The 23,156-nt window shown below is 33.5% G+C and overlaps 4 protein-coding genes across 5 annotated transcripts; 3 read left to right on the forward strand and 1 right to left on the reverse strand.

Moving 5' to 3' along the window:
- Positions 1-1,285: 1,285 nt before the first annotated feature.
- LOC111014923 (uncharacterized) lies at positions 1,286-3,928 on the forward strand. 2 transcript variants are annotated; one of them, XM_022289795.2, is made up of 4 exons: positions 1,286-1,441; positions 2,673-2,790; positions 2,905-2,970; positions 3,344-3,928. In XM_022289795.2, exons 1-4 carry the CDS (start codon positions 1,430-1,432, stop codon positions 3,667-3,669), a joined length of 522 nt encoding a protein of 173 aa, XP_022145487.1. In that variant the 5' UTR covers positions 1,286-1,429; the 3' UTR covers positions 3,670-3,928. The 2 variants fall into 2 exon arrangements, with proteins under 2 accessions (XP_022145487.1, XP_022145488.1); XM_022289796.2 differs by having other exon boundaries at positions 3,347-3,928.
- Positions 3,929-6,456: 2,528 nt separating this feature from the next.
- On the forward strand, positions 6,457-7,233 carry LOC111014780 (uncharacterized). The gene has a single exon (XM_022289600.2). It carries the CDS (start codon positions 6,492-6,494, stop codon positions 6,900-6,902), a length of 411 nt encoding a protein of 136 aa, XP_022145292.1. The 5' UTR covers positions 6,457-6,491; the 3' UTR covers positions 6,903-7,233.
- Positions 7,234-14,449: 7,216 nt separating this feature from the next.
- LOC111014892 (acyl-CoA-binding protein) lies at positions 14,450-16,534 on the forward strand. The gene is made up of 4 exons (XM_022289757.2): positions 14,450-14,608; positions 15,513-15,630; positions 15,746-15,808; positions 16,310-16,534. Exons 1-4 carry the CDS (start codon positions 14,597-14,599, stop codon positions 16,384-16,386), a joined length of 270 nt encoding a protein of 89 aa, XP_022145449.1. The 5' UTR covers positions 14,450-14,596; the 3' UTR covers positions 16,387-16,534.
- Positions 16,535-17,056: 522 nt separating this feature from the next.
- DUR3 (urea-proton symporter DEGRADATION OF UREA 3 (DUR3)) lies at positions 17,057-21,582 on the reverse strand. The gene is made up of 9 exons (XM_022289732.2): positions 21,214-21,582; positions 20,643-20,750; positions 20,442-20,537; positions 19,437-19,519; positions 19,109-19,329; positions 18,685-18,947; positions 18,342-18,580; positions 17,622-18,271; positions 17,057-17,546 (listed from the first exon to the last, which is right to left on the reverse strand). The coding sequence occupies exons 1-9, from the start codon at positions 21,394-21,396 to the stop codon at positions 17,251-17,253; spliced, it is 2,139 nt and encodes a 712-aa protein (XP_022145424.1). The 5' UTR covers positions 21,397-21,582; the 3' UTR covers positions 17,057-17,250.
- Between the last annotated feature and the right edge of the window lie 1,574 nt (positions 21,583-23,156).

Consider the following 23,156-nt stretch of genomic DNA (forward strand, 5'->3'; position numbering starts at 1 on the left):
AAATTGAGGTACTGAAGTATCATTTCTCAGCTTCCAGGTATGAGGAGTTATACCTTGATTCTCAATAATCTCTCTTCTCCTACTACGTGAAATGTTGTTTTATGTCGCCCACAATATGTAATTAAAATTTAAAGATACCGATAATTTCAAATGATTTTTGTTATTTGTTATCACATGAATAAAATGATTTGAGGTTATGTAATTTTAAATCATATTTTTACGTAAATAGTTTTCTTCAACAAAAAATTGATTTTTTTAGGATTTATTAGTATTTTAGCATGTGTTTGCACGTTGTATATAAAATTTTTCAATTTAAACAAATACATTCTTGTAATGATATATATATATATATATATATATATATATAATATATATATATATATATAATAAGCCATTACTAGTTTTTTTACGTGGGTGCGAGGGGTTGCTTTTTTCAAATAAAGTAAATTATTATATTTTTTTGTTATATTTTAACACTTTAATCATCAACAAAGGAAAACTAAAAACCTATATTAGTAAAATTTTTATTTTATTTTATTCCAACGAAAGTTAAAATAAAGAAATTCAGTTACATTCTTGATTAAAAAAAAAAATTCAGTTACATTCATTCAAATCTTTCTCATTCTAAAAAGATTAAAAAAAAAGGCTTATTACAAAAAAAAAATATATATATATATACCCATGAACTTCATTTGTTTTAAAAAATAACCCTATTATTTTAGGTTTTAACATTATCATTAACATTTTATAAGCATTTAAAAAATACCATAGGAATAAAGATTCGTAAAATATTTTGAACGCAAAAGTCTTATTTTTATCAAAAGAGTTTACTTCGTTGTCCATGCAATTTTTCATCATTCTCATTTTTATTCTAATTTTTTTAGTAGCTTTAGATTTTGCCACATCAACTATTGCTCCAAAATATTAAGAAATATTTGTTGATATTTTAAAAATATTTATAAAAGGTTAATGGTTGAGTATGGATATTTTTTAAATGATTGACAAACTTGAATTGATATAGTTTAAACAAAGATTCTAAATCGAAAACCATTTATTGAGCTCTTTTTATATTAAATTCGACTAGAACAAGATTTTATGGATGAAGTTTTCAGGGTGGAGACGACGTGACAGGTGGCAAGATCCTAAGATCAAACTTCGAAATTACAACGCTTAGGAGGAGTAGCCGAGTAGGGTACTACACGCTATATGGTTGACATAATAAATAAGTAATGGACCCTACGAACGGTCGCGGGACTATTTCGCGCCCGTAGCTAATCGCGAGTAATATGCCCACTCGGCGATCTTTTACCTTTTGGAAGATAATTACTCGGCGATTTCCCCTCTTCCACCCCCTATTTATATGCTCGATACCCGCCTTTCACAGCACAGGTAGCTTCGATTTCGAGCGTGGCAACAGAGCAGAGCGATTATGGGCTTGAAGGCATGTTCTCTCTCTCGTTCTTCTTCTCGAATCTTTAATTATAATATCTCGCTCTTTGGCCGTTCTCTTGTTCGATCGTTACTCGGATTCTGCGTTTATAGTCTGCAATTCGATGCTGAACGATAATGTTTTACGTTTTTCTTGGGGATGATCTTGACGTTGGATTCAGGAATTCCTCTAGATCGCTGCATATTTTGTTTACCGTCATAGTCACGCATCGTCTTGTCAGTATGTTAGATTTGGTTGGCCTTTTTGTGATGTTTTCTGTTTGATTTATCTCTTCGGATCTGTTTTTTGAGTCCATCTGAATTCTGATCATGTTCTACGGCCTGCTTCCTTCTCTCTCTGTTTTCTGTTCTTCGTTGTTTAAATTGCGTGGCGGTACTGTGACGACGGCCATAATCAGATCAGGTTGAAACTTAGATCGGAGGTGTGGTAATGGCATGGTCTTTGCCATCTACGCTCTTCATCATTTTTTTCCGGGAAAAAGTGAAATGTTATAGCAAAACTGGTGTTCCAACGAGAGTAATACTACTCAATCGCTTTCAGTAAATGGCGATTTAGATCAAGTATCGTGGAACACCGTATTAAAAGTAATTTCGCAGTTATTAGCTGGCGGACTCGATTTTTTTGGTTCTTTTTGCTGTTTCCAAATTAATTGCTTCAAGTTGCGCATGATCTATGGATTAGCTTTTATCGGGACTTTATATCCGAGGGAAATCGGTGCAGAGAATTTTAAGAGCATGATATTTTTGGGCTGTTCTTGTTGGAATTTCTCAAATAATCCATACAAATAGTTAATTTAATAAAACAACAGTAAATCAATGAGATAAGAATGGTCAGTAGTGCCTCCACTGCACTGAGTTATTTGGTTCTCTTAGGAATCTATGATTGCTCAAGATCAAATACTAAAGAACATACTCTTTTGATTTATAAAAACTGTTGTGGGAAACTAATTCACTGCACTAAGTTATTGGTTCTCTTAGGAATACCTGATTGCTTGTATGCTCGAGATCAAATACTAAATAACAGACTCTTTTGATTTATAAAAACTGTTGTGGGAAAAAAATTCTATGCTGCCCCTTTTATAAGGGAGTGGATTGAAATCTTAAAAGAGTAAAGTGAAATAACAAATAAAAGAATAAAAACAAAGTCCCTAAAATATCAAACAGTTCTATAGAACTAAAAGCATGTGTTCTGTGCCATAACTTGACGAGGCTGAGTTGTGCAGGAGGATTTTGAGGAGTATGCTGAGAAGGCAAAGACCTCGCCGGAGAATACAAGCAATGAAATCGAACGCGATGTCTATGGACTATACGAGCAAGCTACTGTAGGACCTGTGAACACCAGTAAGTTCTTTCTTTTGCTCGAATACAATTTCTAAAGAAAAACTGTGTATAGTTGGAATTATGATGTCAAATCCTCAAATTAAACCGTTTATTGCAATTATGACTGATTTGTAGGCCGACCTGCAATGTTCAACCAGAGAGACAAAATATTCAAATGGGATGCCTGGAAGCCTGTTGAAGGTAGTTTTTTTAGAATGTTTAAACATTAGCACAGAACATATTTCAACCTTCCCAATTTTCACAAAGATTAACATATGGCACAATTTAGTAAATATGGCAGAATTATATTAACATATTTCAACCTTGTTAGACATTGATAGTCTATAACTTGTAGACACTACTAGCGTGTCCTCCCTATAAACTTGTTATACTTGCAAAATCCTGTTTATTGATTATAATAGATACTATAGGAGTTGCAGAAACTTCCCTGAAATTAGATAGTTTGGTGGGAACGTTTTCAATGATTTTTCCTTGATAGATAAATTGAGGGCAGGCTCTTCCTTTCGCCTTTTCGCTTCCTTTCCATTTGAGAGTCTAAAACAGAGAAAAATAGCAGGGAAGAAATCGGCATTGGCGTTCCACCTGAAGAAGACATTGAGGAAATTCAATGCATTATTCCTCCTCAAGTTCATCCTCTCCCTCTGCCTCACCCGCCCCCAACCTCCCAGACGGCTGCAGTCATTCAGTCATAGCTATCGGCAACAGCCCTTCTTGGAAGATGAAGAAACTGTGAGAAGGCCTGAACATGCTTCCAGTTTAAGCAATGAAAATGTTGAAAATGATGTGGACGAGCGATCTGAGACTCCCGACGACCGCTCCAGTTGTCCAACGACGTTAGAAAGGCAAATTTCTTTGAACATGAGGTACTACTACAGATAGCAGCTCTGGAACAGATGATGAACAGGGATCGCAGATTCAGTGGAGTTTCTTTTTAGATTGAAATGAATCTCCTGTTGTTGGTGTAAATTTCATTAAGATTGATTTTTTGTTTTAGAGCTCTGTTTTTGCTTTTAGCAAACTGTCAGGGGTGTTTGGGGTTTAATTATTTTGGAGATACTGGATAAATATGTGGATAAATATGTCAATTACTGCTGTATGCTCGGTTTAAATGTGATGTTGTATAAAATGGATTTTTGTATATTGATTTTTTAGCTACAATTTTAGTGTACCTAGATTCCAATATATTTTTTTTCCAAATTTCAACTAAGGAAGGTTTATTCATATCAATTATAAATTTGAGATTTTTCGACAAGATAATTTTTGTTAATATTTCAAATGGGAAAATGCTTTTATTTAATATATTTTTGAAAGAAGAAAAACATAAATAAATCAAACAATTTAACTTTCTGGTTATATTTGATAAGTAATAACATGAGAACTTAATATGTATAACGAAAAACCTCAGACTCATGAGTGTCTTAACGTTACGAATTCAGCAGCATCACCAAGCATCTGCACGTTTTTTTTTTCTTTATGTTTATTTACAGCGTCTCAACGTTATGCCCTCGAGTCATCAACCTCTACAACGACTTGGGTTGTCGTGAGAGCTTCCAGTAGATTCTTGGTTATGGCAGTATTACAAATTATAAACTTCTATTCAATATCTTGGAAGTTCTCGCTCTAATCAAAGCATTAAAAGAGTTGGAGAGTAAAAATCACATACCAAATACAAGCTGAATCAGAACCAATAGTAACTAACATCGAAGACATGACAGAAATTGCAAACTTCATTAGAAAGATCAATATTTCGACCTAAGCTTCTCCCACACTGGAAGACAACATAACACCATCACTGACCACGTTGTGAGAACAACAGCAACCCGAAAAAATGATTTTAAATTCCGTGATTTGAAATTCGAGAAATGATTTTAAATTGTTTATCTTGTTTGGATCGAGAATGATTTGAAACGAATTAAATTAAATTTTTTTGTTTGGATATTCGCTGGAAATAAAAATAAAATAAAAATTTTATTGATTTGGGTTTTTAATTTAAATTTATTAATTAGAAATTAAATTATGACGAGGTTAAATAGGTGACTTACTTCGAAATTCTATGAAATCCTGCAAAATCCGACCAAATTTTCTCAAGTAAAAATAGGAGGTGAAATCTGAAAAATCATGTGGTACCAAACAGTGAAATTCATTTGAAATCGGTCACGATTTTGAATTCCTTCAAAATCCAAGGTAACAAACCGATCATAACTCAAGGTTTAATTAGCGAGAGTTAACTTTAATGCGTTAGTCAGATGTCTTTCACCATTTATTGTAAAAAAAAAAAGGTTAATATCTAACTACTATGATAATTAATCCAGCCCAAAATAACTTGAGATGATTAATGCATTAAAATTACAATACTAACATGAATGGTAAAAAATTACAATACTATGATAATTTAACGCGTTAGTAATTTAATTTAATGACGGTAAAAAAATTTCAAGTTACATAAATGATATGAATATTAAGGACTATATTATATATTTATATATATATATATTCCACAGTTGCCGTTGGCGCCGCTTAGTTTGTTCTTACTTACACAGCAAGTATTTGGATCTCTTCTAACGGAAGAAACACGTTTCTGTAAATAGAAAGCGCGGCTGTCACCTGCAATCGTCACAGCCCCGAAAGAATAGTTCATCTTAAATGTCACAGTGCCGTCATCCTAGCAAACGCTCAAGCATTTTGACCACCAGGAAACTGCAATGTAATTTGCTATGCAGGTTTCTCAACAGACAACAAGTGTGATTAAAAAATAGTTTCAATCCTATCTTTTTTGTTATTTTAATGTTTAGAATGTTTCGTAATTTAATTTTTGAATTATAAAATTATTATTATTTTGATGCCTATTTTAACCCTTAAAATTTCCGGTTGTGATAATTTTTGCGACCTAATTTTGCCCCCACAATAATTATTTTAATCAACTATTAATTATATGGGCACGTAATACACATATTTAAAATTACATTATCTATTATTATTACTTTAAAGTTCACAAATCATAATAGATAAATATTTTAAAACATTACAAGCTGAATAATCTTAAAAGTTTAAAAACTAAATAGGTTTTAAACCTAAAAATACTTATTTTTTATATATATTATAATAACATTAAATCGATAGTAAAATGATTAATTATTTTTTAAACAATATATTTTAATTATTTAAGTAGTTTTTATATTATTTCCATTTATTTATTTTTGATGCATGATGTAGAGTCCAACATCATTAAATATTGATTTAAAAATAAGAATTTAGAGTTTGAATGCCAGCATGAACTTAGTTTTAATTGATACTGTTTTTGATCAAAAATTATAATGTAAATGGAGTGAGTAAATACAGAAAGAATTAGCAAATTTTCTGAAATTAGATAGTTTGGTTAGAACATTTTCTGTCATTTTCCCCAGATAATTTAACCTATAGTTTTATTTTATTTGGAAACATTATGATTTAATCTAATTTTTATTTGTGACGAAAATACTTGTAAAAACAAAAAATAATAGGGGAATTTCTGCATGTCTTGTCTAAGAATTCTCCTACATCTTTTCCCTCCCTCAAAAACTCTCGACTCCATGTTCACATTTTGATTTAAGCATGACGTGTTCTAATTTGATTGGACAGAAATTTGGTGGATTTTTTAGTATAAATAGATGGAGCCTCGTCCATTCGCTCTTTGTAATTTTCGCCTCCAAACACAGAGAAAAATGGCAGAGAAGAAATCGCCATTGATGCCCCGATTGAAGAAGGCAGTGAGGAAAATCACTGCATTGCTCCGCCTCAACCTCAGCCTCTGCCTCGCTCGCCGGCGACCTTCCGGACGGCTGCGATCATTCAGTTTCAGCGATCGGACGGTAGGGCTGCGGAGTTTCTTGGAAGATGAAGAAATTGGGGAAAATTGTTCCATGAGAAGGCTTGAACGTGCTTCCAGTTTAAGATATGGAAATGCCGAAGATGATGTCGATAAGCGATCTCAGATTTTCATCGATAATTTCCTTCGTCGATTGAGGTTAGAGAGGCAAATTTCTTTGCAGTTGCGGTACTACAGAATAAACAGTTCTGGAACAGAGGACGAAGAGAGATCGCCGCCGCCGCCGCCGTGTTCGTCGATTCAGTGAACGAATTTCTTCTTAAATCGAAACGGATTCTCGTGTTGTTGAGTACAGCGATGGAGTGAGGATTTGTTCAGTTGAAGAGAAACCGGAGAATTCGGAAGAGACTGCAAATTTCTGTAAGTTTGATTTGTTGTATTTTGCCTGCTCGTGGGGCATGGAAGTTCTTCCCTATCATTCATCGCTCCAATCTTCCCTTTCTTTACCAAAGATCATAAGGCTGTTGTTTTCCAGCTCTGTTTTTGCTCTTAGCAAATTGTAACTGTGTACAATACACATTCAAATCTGAAAGTTAGGTCAAATTCGTAATGGATTAAATTGTTCTGTTTTATTTGGATCTGTTATTGTTAACAGTCTTAATTTCGCTTTCATCATGCCTATCATCTTTTTTCTGTAGCCCTATGTTTTTTTTCTTCTCTTGTTGATGAAATTTATTGTTTATTCCTTATTTTCAAATGGCAACCATTTGCATGAAGTATGAACTCGAAAAGAAAACTACTAAAATATAAATTGTCTGTCCATCCTTGATCTTTAACCTCGATCAAAACTCAAATCTTAATACTTAAATCTGTACCAAGATGAACAAGGTATCATTTCAGTCAAAACATTGAAGACCTTTTTTTTTTCCTAAATACAATTTTATTTTCAAATCTCTCTACTAACCTATGCAACTTCAACTTAATTGAACTCAAAATGGTTTAAACAAACTTATAATTGAACAGAACCAAACGATTTGAACGAATTTTTCGAACACCTGACCAGTTATCTATGGACCGGAGTTGGAGACGAAGGATTCGATGCCAAAATCGAAACTAAAAATTTCAGATCACCGATTCTGGACGCAGCGTGAAGTTGATCGTTCCGCCGGTAGCGCCGCTCCTTTTTCGTTGACCACCGCGCGTCGGAAAGTTGATTGAAACAGCGGTGGGCTCAGAGAGAAGAAGACCCACCAACTTGTGGGCTATGCCTTGGACTATAAAGCCCATCTCCATAATTTTTTATTTTTTTAATACTATTAAATTTGAAACTAATTTTCAAAATAATGCTACCTTTCAAACTATTTAAAAAATAATATTTCAAAAAATTATCTACCACTGGATAGTCTCTTAAGAGACAATCTAACATACATGTCGTAGCATTGTATAGCATGATCTCTTTTGACATGTTAAGAAATGATTCTGTCACGAATATTATAGGAAATGACATTTTCACCTCTTTATTCATTTATCAGTGCTGGTGGTATGCGGTAGTACCTCTTAAGCTATCCCTTGTTGTTGATCGGGGACCCTAACAGCACTGCACCTCTTAAAGGTACTCAAATGGTGGGAGAAGATTTTTTGAAGCATTCTTTTTTTAAATAGTTTGAAGGCAGCACTATTTTAAAAATTAGTTTCAATTCAACAATATTAAAAAAAATAAATCCATAACCATTTAAAATATACAGTTTTAATAAATAGCCCAATAACTTTCACTTTTGAAAAATATCAGAAAATCTCTTGTAACGTTTTTTTTTTTTTTTTTTTTATGAAATTACCCTTAACTGGAAACTATTTTATAATAGAATTTCAATTATGTAGATTGTAGCAGTATTGGATATTTAAGGATATCTAGTAAGCAATTAAAATTCATAGAACTTACTTTGATAATCTATCGGTTCAAACTTCTAGATTTTTGTATAAACAATCTAATTTCTCTTAGTATTAATTATTTTTTTGCGTGTTAAGTACTAGAATTTCGTAATCTCAATTAATTAATATTTTAATTATAACAAATATACCTAGTTTAATTATTTTTTATGTATTAGTACTAGTAATTTAAAGAATTAAATTATGAGCATAATTTCAAAATGTTCATTTTAATCATCATACTTTCAAACTTTAGTTCATTATATTCTATGTACATTTAAAATGTTTGTTTTGGTCGCTATAATTTGAAAAAGTGATCATTTTGGTCCCTTAATTTTACTTTTATTATCATTTTTCTTTTAGAATTTGAATACGATACTACATTCAATGTACTCCTTAAAATGTAATCATTAAATGTTTCATTATGTGTTAAAAGCTTACAAATATGGACTAATTAAAATAATTACATTTAAAAATAGAAGAATCAAAATGAACCATTTGAAAGTATAGAGACTTAAATGACCAAAGTTAAAAGGTATAGGGACAAAAATGAATTTTTTGAAAGTACTAATCAAGTTTGAAATTACAAGAACTAAAATAATATTTTAACCTAATTTTTATTAGCTTACACTTTTCAACGGTTCAGATCTAATCCATTTGAAATCGAGTGGTTGCGATTGATTATAGACAATTACTGGGTGTGATAAGTTTGGTATCTAAGGGTTGTGATTTGATAGAAAAATGATCAATGGTTGGTTTGAGGACACGGTGGCGATTACAGAAATTTCAGAAATAATTTAACCAAACATCTCCAACGGTTGGATTTTGCTCTCCAACGTTCTCCGCACGCATGCAACAATGTCAGCCGTCCGATCTCTCGGAGATGTCTTCCTCCACTGATGACGTGTCATAATTTGAATGGATGAAGTTGAATTTAAAATTAACAAAACGGAATAAATTAATATTAAGGATTCGATTTGTGTACAGTGTAGTATAAAAACGAGCGTCTTCGTTTCGCGCTTCAAAACGTTGGCTTCCGTTTTCATTTGATTTGAGAGTTCGAAACAGAGGAAAAATGGGAGAGAAGAAATTGGCAATGGCGTTCCGCCGGAAGTTGAAGAAGGCTTTGAGGAAACTCAAGGCGATGCTCCACTTCCACCTCATCCTCTGCTTCGCTCAGATCCAGAGCTCGTTATTGGAAGACGAGGGAATTATGGAGGATCCTTCCGTCTCCGTGACCGCGGTACCTGCTTCCACTTCAAGCTATGAATATGTTGATCCAGATGATGTCGATAATCGATCTCAAATCTTCATCGACGCTTTCCGCCGTCAATTGAGCTTGGAGAGGCAAATTTCTTTACAGTTGAGGTACTATTACAGAACTTATAGCTCTGGATCGGAGGATGATCGCATATCTCCTCCTCCGCCGCCGCCGCCGTCGATTCAGTGAACGGCCAAGCGGATCTACTGTAATTGTAAATGATGGTGAGAGGATTGTTCAGTTTAAGATTGATCTGTTGTTTTTGTGGTAACAGACTGTAAATTCCGTTGAGATTGATTTTTATTTTTCATCGCACCAAAAAAAGGAAAAAGAAAAAGAAAAAAAAGAGTGAGAGAGAGATTTGTTGTTTTTGAGCTCTGTTTTATCTGGATCTGTAGAATCGATTGAGTTGTTTCTGTTTTATCTGGATCTAAACTGCTGTTGGTAACAGTCTCTTAATTTCATTTTCATCATGCATGCCTAATGCTTTTTGAATTGGTAAATTTTATTTTTAATTCCTTTTTTTTTTTTTAAATGTCAAACATATGAATGTATGAACCTCAAAAATAAATTTGTCTGTAAACTATCTCGATATCCATCTTGAATCCTATCCTCGATCAGATTCCAGACTTCGATCAAAATTTTTAGGACTCTTTTTTAAACACAATTTTGTTATCAGATCTATCAGATTCCAGACTTGGATCAAAATTTTTAAGACTTTTTTTAAACACAATTTGTCTCAAGTCTCTATCAGATTCCAGACTTCGATCAAAATTGTTAAGACTTTTTTTAAATACAAGTTCTCAAATCTATATAACCTCAACTTAATGAACTGAAACTGGTTCAAACGAACTTATAATTGAACAGATCCCAACGCAACGATTTGAACGAATTTTCGAACACCTCTAGTAAAAAGTCAAAACCAGTTCAATACTGCAACGACAATGATAATGATAATTCAACAAAATTCGAAAAGATTTGACTAGCGAGAAAACGATTCAAAGGAGAAGAAAAGGAAGATGATGAAACTCGGATTCGATGCCAAAATTGAAATGAAAAAACTCAGATCACCGTTTCTTGAAGAGGAAGGAATTGCGAAGTTGATCGCTTCGTTTCGTTTCGCCGGTAGCGATTTAGCCATTTGCGTTGACCACGATCGTGTGTGACTCTGGCTATTTATAACCTTCACGGTGGGCCTTCAATAGCGCCAGTTAGTGGGCTTTATCCATGGGCCTTATGCTTCGACTATAAAGCCCATTTTCATAATCTACCTTTTTTTTTTTTAATTTAAGGATCAGTAGTAGATAGCCTATTTAAATATTATAATTACATAAAATGATTGGATGTAGAAAATTTTACACTTTTGTTATAAAATAGCCATGGTATCCATCAACAATTTACCTTTATATCCTTCTTTATTTACCTCTAAATATTAATAAATTTATGAAAATCAAAATGGTTTATTTGGTAGGTTAGATTTTAAATCTCTTATTTTATTTTATGCCCATTTAGACTTTCCAAAGATAAAAATACCCAAATAATCATACGGTTTATTTATTTACTCCTTAGGTTTCTCGTTATTCCGCCCGTTTCTTCTTCCATCGATTTCTCCTTTTTTCCCAAACATCATTCTTTCCGGTCGTTTTCTCCGTTTATTGTCCTGTAATAGTCTACAATAGGCTGTCGCGTAAAGCCATTCCGTTCTCGTTGTCGGTCGTTAACTTAGTTTATCCTGCAGCAAATCGTGCAGTTCGTAGAAGACCGGTTTCTCCATTGTCGTTGTTGGATGCCCGTCAAAGTGAAGGTTTGTTTAGTCTTCGATTTCGGTTACTCTATTAAAAAAGAATCTAGGATTTCATAAGGGTATATTTTCCATATCCATATATTGTCCATACCCAATATAAATAGTCCATTATTGAGAAAGATTCAAATATAATTTGAGTGGTGCGAAAATTAGGTGTGAATTCCTCTATATATATGCGGATATAACATATATCTAAAACTAGGTACCATTTTGGTAGTTATAAGAACTCAATAGTCGGATATATTTTATATTTAGCATATAGGTTTATCTTGTAATTATATTGGATTGGATTGCATTTGCTAGATTAATGTTAATAAGAGCAATTTATAATAATGAAGCATGTGTTAGGGTGTCTAAATTGATAGAATAGGTTAATGTTATATGCAGATATAATATATATCTACACTATGAAAGTTGATATGAGATTAAAACTTCAATAATTAAATATTATATCCGAATATATTTTATATCTATTATTAAATACCAAATTGCAAGATAAAAAAAAAACTAAAGGAATACTTCTATATTCTATCCAGATAACATCGAGCAGCAAAGAACTTATTCTCACCAAAAAAAAAAAAAAACTAAAAGGAATCCTTCTATATTCTACAATCACCAACCAAAGGAAAGCATGTGGATAACCTTCTTCTCACCAAAAAAAAATTAAAGTAGCAACCATATAGAATGTTTTGAGCCGCAGTAAACCGTGAAAAGAAGAAAAACGTGAGCAGAACAATATTTTTTTTAAAAGTGAGCAGATGCAAAACTTCGCTTTAGTATTATAAAACGTGGGAAAAATTGATGTTGGAAGATCGTGGGAAGAAATGAAAGGGACAGAAAATCATGGGTATATTTCCAACTATTTTGAATTTGAAATCATGGATAAATCTACCTCTTAATTAATTTAGAAATTGAAAGCATCATAATCTTTTTTAATTAATACAGTAGAATTAATACAGTAGAATGAGTGAATCAAGGGATCAAGTTAAAATTGATATAGGCCACAATAATTAAACAATTTAGGATTTAAATATTTTAGATTGCAACAAAAAAATTTAACAATAATAAATATAAAGGCAATAAACAACTATTATAAAAAAATCTTACAGTAAAGTATAAAATTAGAAAATTTTAGACATTAATGTAAATAAGTTTCTAAAACAGTCAGATATTATCTGTTTGATTTATATCTGAAATTTCCATTTCCTTACCCCTCATTTGTTTTTTTTTTGTTTGATTGATCAGACACCCTTCATTTGTTACATCATATTCAAAGATAAAACTAAAATGTCTCATTGTATTTTTAATATTGTTATATTATTACGCAAAAAGACATTATTATCTCTAATCAATATTATATATATATATATACACACACACACACACACAAAAATGGGGATATGGAATAAACGTAGCTTAGACAAACTTATCATTCATATTTTATTAAATATCATATGTGCCCTTTATTATTTGGCGTGGGTGCTTGCGGAAACTGAAACTCGTTAGTCTTTGTTTTGGATTTTTTTAACACTTGTATTGATACTATACATAATGAATAAATATATTTAATTCGTTTGTCTTTTAAAATTATATTTATTTTCACTTCATTTTAAAGTTTTGAATTTTCTTAATTTTTCTTTCAATCTTGTATGTGATTTTTTCTTTTGATTTTTGGTGTTTTTTTTTCAACATATTTATTGCATATTTAGCATAAATTATAATATAAATTACTTTATTATTATTTTCAACTTTTAAAGATTCAAACACATGACCTATTGGTTAGAGACAAACACTAATTACCACTGATCTAAGTTCACGCTGATTCTCAATTTTATTATCTTCGATATCTTATTATCCTATTTTTCTATTCACCAAAATCCATAAGAGTACAATTTTTTCTACAACATATCAATTAAAAAATATGTTGTCATAATTTTTTCCCTGCCATTTTTTAATTATTTTCCTTAATTTTCAATACATTTAATGTATATTTATCCTTAGTTTTAATTAAATTACTTTATTGATATTTTGTACTACATATAAGTTTCTATTTACTAAAAATTTAATATACAAATCATCCCTCAATCTTACTCTTTTTTATATATTATTGTGCTTACCTTTAATATACAATGTAATTAATCATACCTAAATCTTACTCTTTTTTATATATCATCGTACTTACCATTTTTTATTTACATTATCTCATATATTAGTTTATATACTTCGTATCTATTGGTTCTTTTAGTTATTGAGTAGTATCTAGCTTTGTTAGTTGTTTTATAGATTGTCAAAATTTTCTTACCCTTTTACTAACTTCATTTGTATGTACATTTTTTTAACAACAAACATTTGTAGATGGTCGGATCCTGTAAACTGTGTGATTTGTTTAAAAAGTATATCTTTTGTTTCAAAAGTTCCAATACTACTTTTACCATTAGAAAAAATATTATTTCAGCAAACATCAGTTAATATTTTGAACGAAAATCTAGAATATCCACGTAATTAATACGAAAGTTGATATATAAAAATATTAAGGCATATTTACTCCAAAGATATTTTATAAAATCGAAAATAACATTGAAATTTTTGAAAAGAAAATGAGTAGTTTTAAAATTATCTCTCACTATATTTTGTAATTGAACTGGAACATATTTTTGTAAGTTTCCAAGGTGGGGACCACATGACAGGTGGCGAGATCACAAGGTTGGATTTCAGAAATTCCAATGCTTAGAGATCATCGACATAATAAATAAATAATGGACCCCACGACACGAAGGGGTTGCGTGATTATTCCGCGCTTACTCGTAGCTAGTCGGGAGGATATGCCCACGCGGCGGGGCCCATTGCCCACTCGGCGATTTTTGGCCTTTCAGAAGATAATTACTCGGCGATTTTCCACCCTCTTCTCTCGCTCGAGTATTTATACGCTCCATACCCGTCGTTCTTCTTCTTCCCAGATAACACTTCGAAACTGTAAGAGCTTCGAGCGTAGCAACAGAGCAGAGCGATTATGGGTTTGAAGGTATGTTCTCTCTCTCATTCTTCTTCTCAAATCTCTAATTCTTTAGCTTACGAACTTCGAATCTCTCGCTCTCTGTCATTTTCTTGTTCGATCATTATTTGGATTCTTCGTTTATAGTCGGCGATTTGATGCTGAACGATACTGTTTTAGGTTTTTCTTTATGATGATCTTGACTTTGGATTCAGTAATTCCCCTAGATCGTTGCATATTTTCAGTTTAGCGTCATAGTCACGCATTGTCAGTATGTTAGATTTGGTTAGCCTTTTTGTGATGCTTTCTGTTTGATTTATCATTTCGGATCTGTTTTTTGAGTGGATCTGTGCAGTCCTCTCGAAAAACATCTGATCATTTCGAGATAGCTAGCCGTGAAAACCTATGGGGGCATGATTTTGCTCCTTGCAACTTATAAGGATAAATACTATACGGCTTCGTTCTCTTTGTGTTTCTTGTTCTTGGTTGTTTAATGTGCATGGCGGTTCTGTGACGGCGGCCTCAGTCAGGTCAGGTTGAAACTTGGAACTCAGATCGGAGGTGTGGTAATGGAATGGCATGGTCTTTGCCATCTCCGCCCTCTTCATGTAAATGACAAGTTAGATCAAGTGTTCAACGAGAGTAACACTACTCAATGACTTTAAGTAAATGGCGAGTTGGATCAAGTGTCATGAACACCGTATTAGAGTAATTCGCAGTTATTATCCTACTGACTCGATTTTTTTTCCTTCTTTTTGCTGTTTCCAAATTGATTGCTTGAAGTAGCGCATGATCTCTGGATTAGCTTACAACGGGACTTTAGATGCTAGGGAAATCAGTGCAGAGAATTTTAAGAACATGATATCCTTGTGCTGTTCTATGGAACTAAAAGCATGTAGTCTGTGTCACAACTTGACGAGGCTGAATTCTGCAGGAGGATTTTGAGGAGTATGCTGAGAAGGCAAAGACCTTGCCGGAGAATACAAGCAATGAAAACAAACTCATTCTCTATGGACTATACAAGCAAGCCACTGTTGGACCTGTTAACACCAGTAAGTTCTTGCTTCCGCTCGAATACAATTTCTAAAGAAAAAAACTGTGTATAGTTGGAATTATGATGTCAAATCCTCCAATTAAACCATTTATTGCAATTATGACTGATTGTAGGCCGGCCTGGATTGTTCAACCAAAGAGACAGAGCCAAATGGGATGCCTGGAAGGCCGTTGAAGGTAATTTTTAGAATGTTTAAACACTAGAACAGACATTTCTTGCTTGTTCTTCTATAGGGTGGTTGCACATGTAGCAATCTGCCTCAAAATAATTGGTAAAATATTAGTAAACATGACATAATTTTCAAAAAGACTCAACTCAACCACACATCTCAAATTTACTAGGCACTAATAAATGTCTATCACTCTACGAGGTGTCCGCCCTACAAAATTCCCTGTGCTGTATTTGTAAATATGACAAAACTATTTGCAACCCATTACAATTCTCGGTGTCCATTTTCTAGAGCACCTTTCACATCGGTGTTTCTACACTTTGGGAGCTTGGCATGTGATATTTTGAGTATAGGACATTAATGGATTCAGCTCTATGAAGTATGAAATGGATGTTTTTCTATTCTTGTGATGACATTTAAGATATGCTTTCTGCAGTGCAATTAATTCTATCGGATTAAAGATGTACCAGAATGACATTGATTGAAGAGAATTTAATATTTTTTGCAGCAAAATCCAAGGATGATGCTATGAACGACTATATCACCAAGGTGAAACAGTTGCAAGAGGCAGCTGCTAGTAGCTGATGAGCACATCTCGAATATCTGTATGGACAATCATGTTGAAATAATCTTTGTTTAAGTTTACTACTTTAATCATCGTATTTATCTATCTAAATTATGCCACAAGGAACTATGTGCAAGTACTATTAGTCTATTACTGTCACATTTTGCAGATTCCTCTCACGTTTTAACGAAATCCAGGTAGCTATCGTCCTGATAGAAAAATACTTATGTGCTTATCGATATAAATTTCTTAACCAGTAAGAGAGGAATGGAGGGTAAATATATATATATAATTTTTTTTTATTTTTCAAAAAATTAAAAAGCTAATTGGTGGTCAACTCAAAAATGGGTGTTGACGGATTAAGTACTTAAACATTGTTTGTGAGACAAAAGAACTAGTGAAATCAACTCGGTTTAAGTCTCATTTTTTACTTGGAAGTTCTATGATTTTATTTCAATCTTTTAACTCTATTTCATTTCATTTAAGTCCTTGAACTTTTAACATTTTATTTTCCTCATTGGTAGGTTCTAACTCTCAAAATGTCTATTTTAGCTATCGAACTTAAAAAAGTATTTGTCATTTTTAATAATGTTTCTAATAAATAGATAATGTACTTGAGGCTGAGTATGATTACTTTTTTGAAAAGTTAAAAGAACCAAAATCAATCAGGCAACAAAAAAAAAAAAAATCTTAAGAAGAATCTAGGTCGAATGTGATTTAAACCTTCTTGAAATGAGTCAGAAAAACCTTTGAAATTACAAGAGAGATTTTTTCGGATCATCATCTAAGGTCCCTAAATGACGGTTTAGTGACAAGGAAGGAAGGATGCAGAGACTGCCCAAAGATATCAAACTTTTCGAACAAATTTAGAGCTGTTTAGGTCCCTAAACATGATGAGCCTGTGTATCTGTATCTAACAAATCCTTTTTCCTAGCCTTCTCCTTCTCGAGCAAGTAAATTCTCTCTGCTTCAGGTAGAGCCAAGACTAAAGCATGCAACTTCAGGTTCATTTCTTCGACCTTCTCGACGAGTCGATCGTTTGTAAACATTCCAAGCAACACATTCTGTATGGTCTCCCAACTTTCTATCAATGGTAAGAAAATAATTACAGCAGAACCAATAGTTCCCCAAGCTATTGCTATTACTGCCCAAAGTGTGAAATATCCTTTACTAAACTCTCCTGCACAAAGAGGAGGAAGACAAGATCAAACACCAAAAGTATAACAAAAGTATGGACAAGGTAAAAGAAATTTACCTATTGGAAGAGACAGAAGAGGCCACAATATAACAATTACTACGGTAAATCCAACACCCCATTTCATTATCCAAACTTTTGCCCTGATCAATTTTTCCTCTTTGTATTCTTCGGATGGAAGTTCAGATTTGTCCTTTTCAACCATTGAAATCTCCCTAGTGCTCTCCCAGTCATAGTTTTGAGGCCACACCAGGCTAAATATGACGTGAATAGCGCCACCTGAGAGTATAGATACAAGATTTCCAGCAAGCATAGGTGCATTTCTACCCGTCGTATCCAAGTTAACGTTTCCATATTCGATCTTTGCGACCGAGACCCACGTAACGATTCCTAGAACACATCCAATGGTAGTTCCTAGAATTGCTCCGATCGAATTCGCTTTACTCCACAGGAGCATGAAAGCAATAGGAAGAACTGCTGAGCCAATCAGCACTCCCATGGCAAGGTACATCCATCCTAATGAAACTCCTGCCTTGTTTAGAAGTATGGCCAACAGTCCCATTAAACATCCAAACACTAGAATAACAGCTCTTGATACTCTCAGGATGCTTTTTCCGCTCGCGTCAGGGTTTACGTACGTTCGGTAGATATCGTACGTGCACAAGGATGATATGCTTATTAACTCGGATGAACCAGCAGAAGTTACAGCCCTGTTCATTAAGATTAAAGGAATCATATCCATCAATGTTAGTTCTAATTGAATATCTTCTTCTAACTTACATAAAAAGCATGATAAGGAGAAGAATAGATCCTCCTTTCCCCATCAACGCTATAGCCGTGGCAGGAGGCACGAGTCCCCGACTAGCCTCCTGTGCAGTAATCGGTAAATCAAGGGCGAGCGCTCCAAGACCGAGGGAAGTTGCTAAAGAGAATGGAACTGCAAACCAGACCAAGCCTCCCACCAAATATCCCTTGTGAGTTGATGAGGGTCTTGCAGCTATTGCACTCATCCAATATCCCTGAAATTTGCATCATATGGGAAACTTAGATCAAACAGAGAGCCATTTCCTAAGTCGGAATACATTCGAGATAATTAAACATTGTCGAACTTAAAGCTGCTCACATTGTCAACGAAAACAGTACCGAAGTTGCCTACGATATTAATAATCCCGAAAACGAGCCCTCCGGAACTCAACATTGTTGCATAAGAGCCTTTGTAGTTTCCAGCAACAGGGCCACAAGATTGGCCAATGTGGGAAATTGGTTCATGGCATATTCTGGATTTGCTTGCTACCTCCATCAAACGATTATACACAACACTGGGGCTCCCTAGCCGGCTGCTTGATGTATAAACTAGGAACACAAATATGACCAAAACCACATGAACTGCAGCCAAAACAACAGGCTGAGATTAATAGCTTTTTTAAAGTGTTTTTAGAGTTTTTAAACTCGTTTTTTACTATGGAACCGAATACCACGAAAACTTTGAAAAGTGCTTTTAACTGGTTAGAAGCACTTTTCAAGTTTTTCAGAAGTCCATAGAATACCTATCACAGAATGTATATAGCTGGCCAAGAAAGTGGCTTTTAATCCTCCAGCCAGTGTATAAACGATGACTCCGAGCGGTATCAGAAAGCTTGCAGCAAAAATGTTCACTCCGGTGAGCGCGTTAACCACGGCCGAACCGCCGAGGAGCAACATGGCTGTTACTATGATGTTGGTGAGGAAGCAGAAAACAAGGAAGACAATATGTGCAGCCGTTCCCCAACTGATAGATACCACAAAGAATTGTAGCTAAAATAAGAGGCATGGCCGCAGAAGCTGAATAAAAACTTGTAAAATAACATGGAAAGGAGATGGAGTTTCACAACTTACCGAGCCTTTACAATTTCACAAACGGTATGAGCATTTGGGGCCTTCCTTTTGATCTCTATAGCCATTATTCCAAATAGAAGAACCTGAATCATTTGTAAAGTAAGAAGCACGGATACGGATACGAGTCACGAATATGACACAACATGGATACATTCACACACGTAATTTTCTACAATTTTAGGACATGGACATAACAAATGCATGTTTATTAAAATATACAATTTTTTAAATATATATTGTTTTTATACCAGAATAAAATTGAAAGTCAATAAATTTATGCATTTTCATGCTTAGAAAAATGAGTTTGATGTGTTTTGCTTTCAAAATTTGTACTTTGTCCTATATTACTATTTATGTATATTTCTTATGTTTACAAGGGTTCAATGCCTCACAAGTTTCAGATCTATATTTACTTTGTACAATCAGTGTGTGACACACATTTATTGAACTAATATAAGTGTCGGAGTTCGACACAAATATGTTACCCAAATTGGAGTGTTCATGCTTCTTAGTCTGTAAATGTACTCGTTTCCTTTGTTATACATTGCACCATTAGTCCCTTTGAAACTTGAAGCTTGACTGGTAATTGTGTTTCCTTTTACAATTTTGATCATGGAAACTTAGAAATTGTTTTCTTGGAAGTGAAACCCAAAATGTAAAAATGGTTAAATCTTGACAGATATTTCTACCTAACCTCCCAACGTTAGAAAGTCTTAATTATGTCCACAAACTTTTGATTTTGATTCCATACACCATCCTTATTGTTATTTTTGTGACTTAAATGTTGAAATGACATACCAATTAGATTAACATATGATGGTTCAGTACGAAGTGACATGGAGAGTAAACCATCTAGATAAAATAGTTTAAATTGAACTTTTTGGCCAACAACCCTTATATAACATTTGAGTCATGATATTAACGATAGTGATAAAGTTCAAGGATGTAACTGAAATCTTGTTAAAGTTTAGAAATTAAATAGACATTCGGGAGAGGCGAACTTGCCTGAATGGTAGCCCCACTAGCATACCAGAATGGTCCACTAACTCCATACTCCCAAGCAACATTAGAACTCTGTAAGATGGTTGCAGCCCATGTCCACTTCACAACAAAAACACAAAAAAAAAAAAAAACCATTAATTCAGAAAACCCAACGGCTCTAAATTCAAATATGAAATCCAGAGAAAAAAAGAAATGGATATTTACCTGAGAGACTATGACACTGGCAATGAGGCCTGTCTTGACGCTCCTGCCCGCTGTGTTGAACCATTCAGACGTATGTCGACTCCCTATGTACTGATTCTCCAACCATACCTAAAGTTTAACCATCCATTAAAAAAAAAGGAGTAGATGTCATTTACAGCTGAATTATACTCATACTCACGTGGATAATGAAATATTATTTTAGTCTTGAATTGGATCTAACTACAAAGTTTGTATCTTAAAAATAGTATATTTATATTAAGATGTAGAACTGCGAGAGTTTTTTCGGAGAAGACTTGCTGGCCCTTGTCTGAAGCTCACAAAGGAAACGACTACTTTTCAGCTGATGTGTAACGGATCAAAGCAATTACTAGATGGATCAATACGTGATTGGTCAAGGTGACTAAGAGGACACAATACTTCCTCCATTTAGCTGAGAGCGAAGACTTAATCTTTATATGCTAAAATTTAGGAATTAAATTGTTGGAAATTTAAAACTAGGAAACTATATTGCATACTAAAATTCCAAGGACCGATCAGAGCTGAAAGGAGAAGACTCAGAGAGGAAGCTGACCAGAAAAGAAGTGAAGACGGCGAAAAAAGCACCAAAGCCAAGAATAACAGAGTATCCAACGCCCTGATCAAGAACAGCCCTGTCGTCGAAGAAGCTGCTCCGCCGCACGCAGCCGGCTGCCGCCGCGCTGTAGTATTCGCCGGCGAACTCGAACGGCGGGCACTTTGAGATCGGAGCAGCCATGGCTGATGAAACCACCGCAAAAGCTTCACAATCTCTGCTGCTGCTACACACCACAACTTTGAAGAACAAGAAGAAGAAGTGAGAAAAGTCTTTGGACAATGTATTATTGAGATTTTGAAATATCTTTCTTCGTTTATTCGGAAGTCCCTTTTTAAATGATCCAACTCAGAGCCGGCTCTTAGTTTAGTTTGAGATACGTGGTAATTATTACCGAGTCAGCGAGTCAAGTTTGATTTCACAATCTTAATGGCATATCTAATAAATCTTTAAAGTTTCAATTTTATTTGGATTGATAACTTATAGATCTCTATTAAATTCATAATTGAAATGTCATAAAATTTACCGATAAAACTTTGGTGTTTTTGGCTATAAGAAGTTAACCACTAATAAATACTTAAATTTTTACCAAAAAATTGTTAGATGCTTTGAAAGTTATTAGACACAACGTTGGAAGATTATGGACATTAAATTATTTTATAAAGTTTAGAAATTTATTTCAATTTTTCAAAGTTTAAAAGAGTAATTCATAATTTAGCTTAAACTAAATTTACACTACATCGACATAAATTTTTTTGACTCGAGCCATGATTGGATCTATCTCGAACTTCTGTGTGTTGTCATTTCTTCCCATTTCATAAGAGTTAAAATTTTTAGGTTTTGCGATAAAATTGATGCAGGATTCTGCAAGATGCAGCACAAAGTCAAACAAAAAAGGCACGAATCTTCCGCAAGTGGGGCGATGGGTATCTTTCCTTTGAATTTACAAGAAAAAAAGTTTTGTTTTTGATTCTTAACGAAGAATCTATTATTTTAGAACTTTTGGAGGCTATTTATTTAATAATATCAACAATGATTGGTTGGTAAGTCTTTTTCAACAGTTGACAACTCTTTTTTAAAAAAAAAAAAAATTAGAAAAGAAACCCTTCTTTTTTTCTTTTATGCATTTGATTTATGGAGGATTATGAATGAGATGACAAATCGATTTTTATCCAACGTAGAACCTTACTGTGGTATAGTACTAAAAAAACGTACACTTTAAAGTTAAGTTGGTACTTAAGTATGAGCTAATATCAAGCAGAACTTAGTTAAGTTGCATCAAGATTGCGTATACTTTTGTGAGGAATGAACTCCATGTTGGGAAAAAAAATAGCAAGAGCAATCCAACGTGATCTAACTAGTATTTTTTCCCTTTTCACAGTTATGAGCAAGTCATAGTTCTATCAATACAATATAGAAATTTAAGTAGTATTTAAACCTAATAAAAACCAAAAAAAGAAATTTTCTAGGCATGAAATTCTCGAGCTCTCTTGGACTCAAGATTTTAAATATTGATGTTAATGAAAATACCCGGGTCTCAATTTCATGAAAATATCGATAAAACGTCCGTGTCATAGAAATTTCTATAAAAGTGAGAGAAATTATAAATTCGTAAAAATATTTAAATTAACGGATAAATATTTTTTTTATTTTTAAATAAGTTAAAAATGATTAATATTAATACGAGGGATATATCACTGCTATTTTTTTTGTTTTCAATATTTTGTCGAATTTTTTTTCTTTTCACTGTAAAAAAATGACAGACATGTCCGGCCACGAATTGCACTTGGACCCGCTGCCACTCCAACACAATTCTAGAAGAAATTCCCGCCCCCACACCACATCCACCACTGATTCTCTTTCCTGATGTCTTGAAGTGAAAAAGAGAAATTAACCCATTTCATAGAACTACTGGAATTGAATTTGTTAATTAATCCTTATGA

The sequence above is a fragment of the Momordica charantia genome (genome assembly GCF_013281855.1).
Source record: "Momordica charantia cultivar OHB3-1 chromosome 10 unlocalized genomic scaffold, Mcharantia_2.0 BLBB01000010.1, whole genome shotgun sequence".
NCBI lineage: Eukaryota > Viridiplantae > Streptophyta > Magnoliopsida > Cucurbitales > Cucurbitaceae > Momordica > Momordica charantia.

Coding starts and splice junctions, on each gene's coding strand:
- LOC111014923 (XM_022289795.2), top strand. Junction 2,791..2,904: donor TGTAGGACCTGTGAACACCA/GTAAGTTCTTTC, acceptor ACTGATTTGTAG/GCCGACCTGCAATGTTCAAC. Junction 2,971..3,343: donor TGCCTGGAAGCCTGTTGAAG/GTAGTTTTTTTA, acceptor AGAGAAAAATAG/CAGGGAAGAAATCGGCATTG.
- LOC111014780 (XM_022289600.2), top strand. CDS start 6,492: ATGGCAGAGAAGAAATCGCCATTGATGCCCCGATTGAAGAAGGCAGTG.
- LOC111014892 (XM_022289757.2), top strand. Junction 15,631..15,745: donor TGTTGGACCTGTTAACACCA/GTAAGTTCTTGC, acceptor GACTGATTGTAG/GCCGGCCTGGATTGTTCAAC. Junction 15,809..16,309: donor TGCCTGGAAGGCCGTTGAAG/GTAATTTTTAGA, acceptor TATTTTTTGCAG/CAAAATCCAAGGATGATGCT.
- DUR3 (XM_022289732.2), bottom strand. CDS start 21,396: ATGGCTGCTCCGATCTCAAAGTGCCCGCCGTTCGAGTTCGCCGGCGAA. Junction 19,520..20,441: donor CTAGTGGGGCTACCATTCAG/GCAAGTTCGCCT, acceptor CAAATGATTCAG/GTTCTTCTATTTGGAATAAT. Junction 19,330..19,436: donor TGTGAAATTGTAAAGGCTCG/GTAAGTTGTGAA, acceptor GGTATCTATCAG/TTGGGGAACGGCTGCACATA.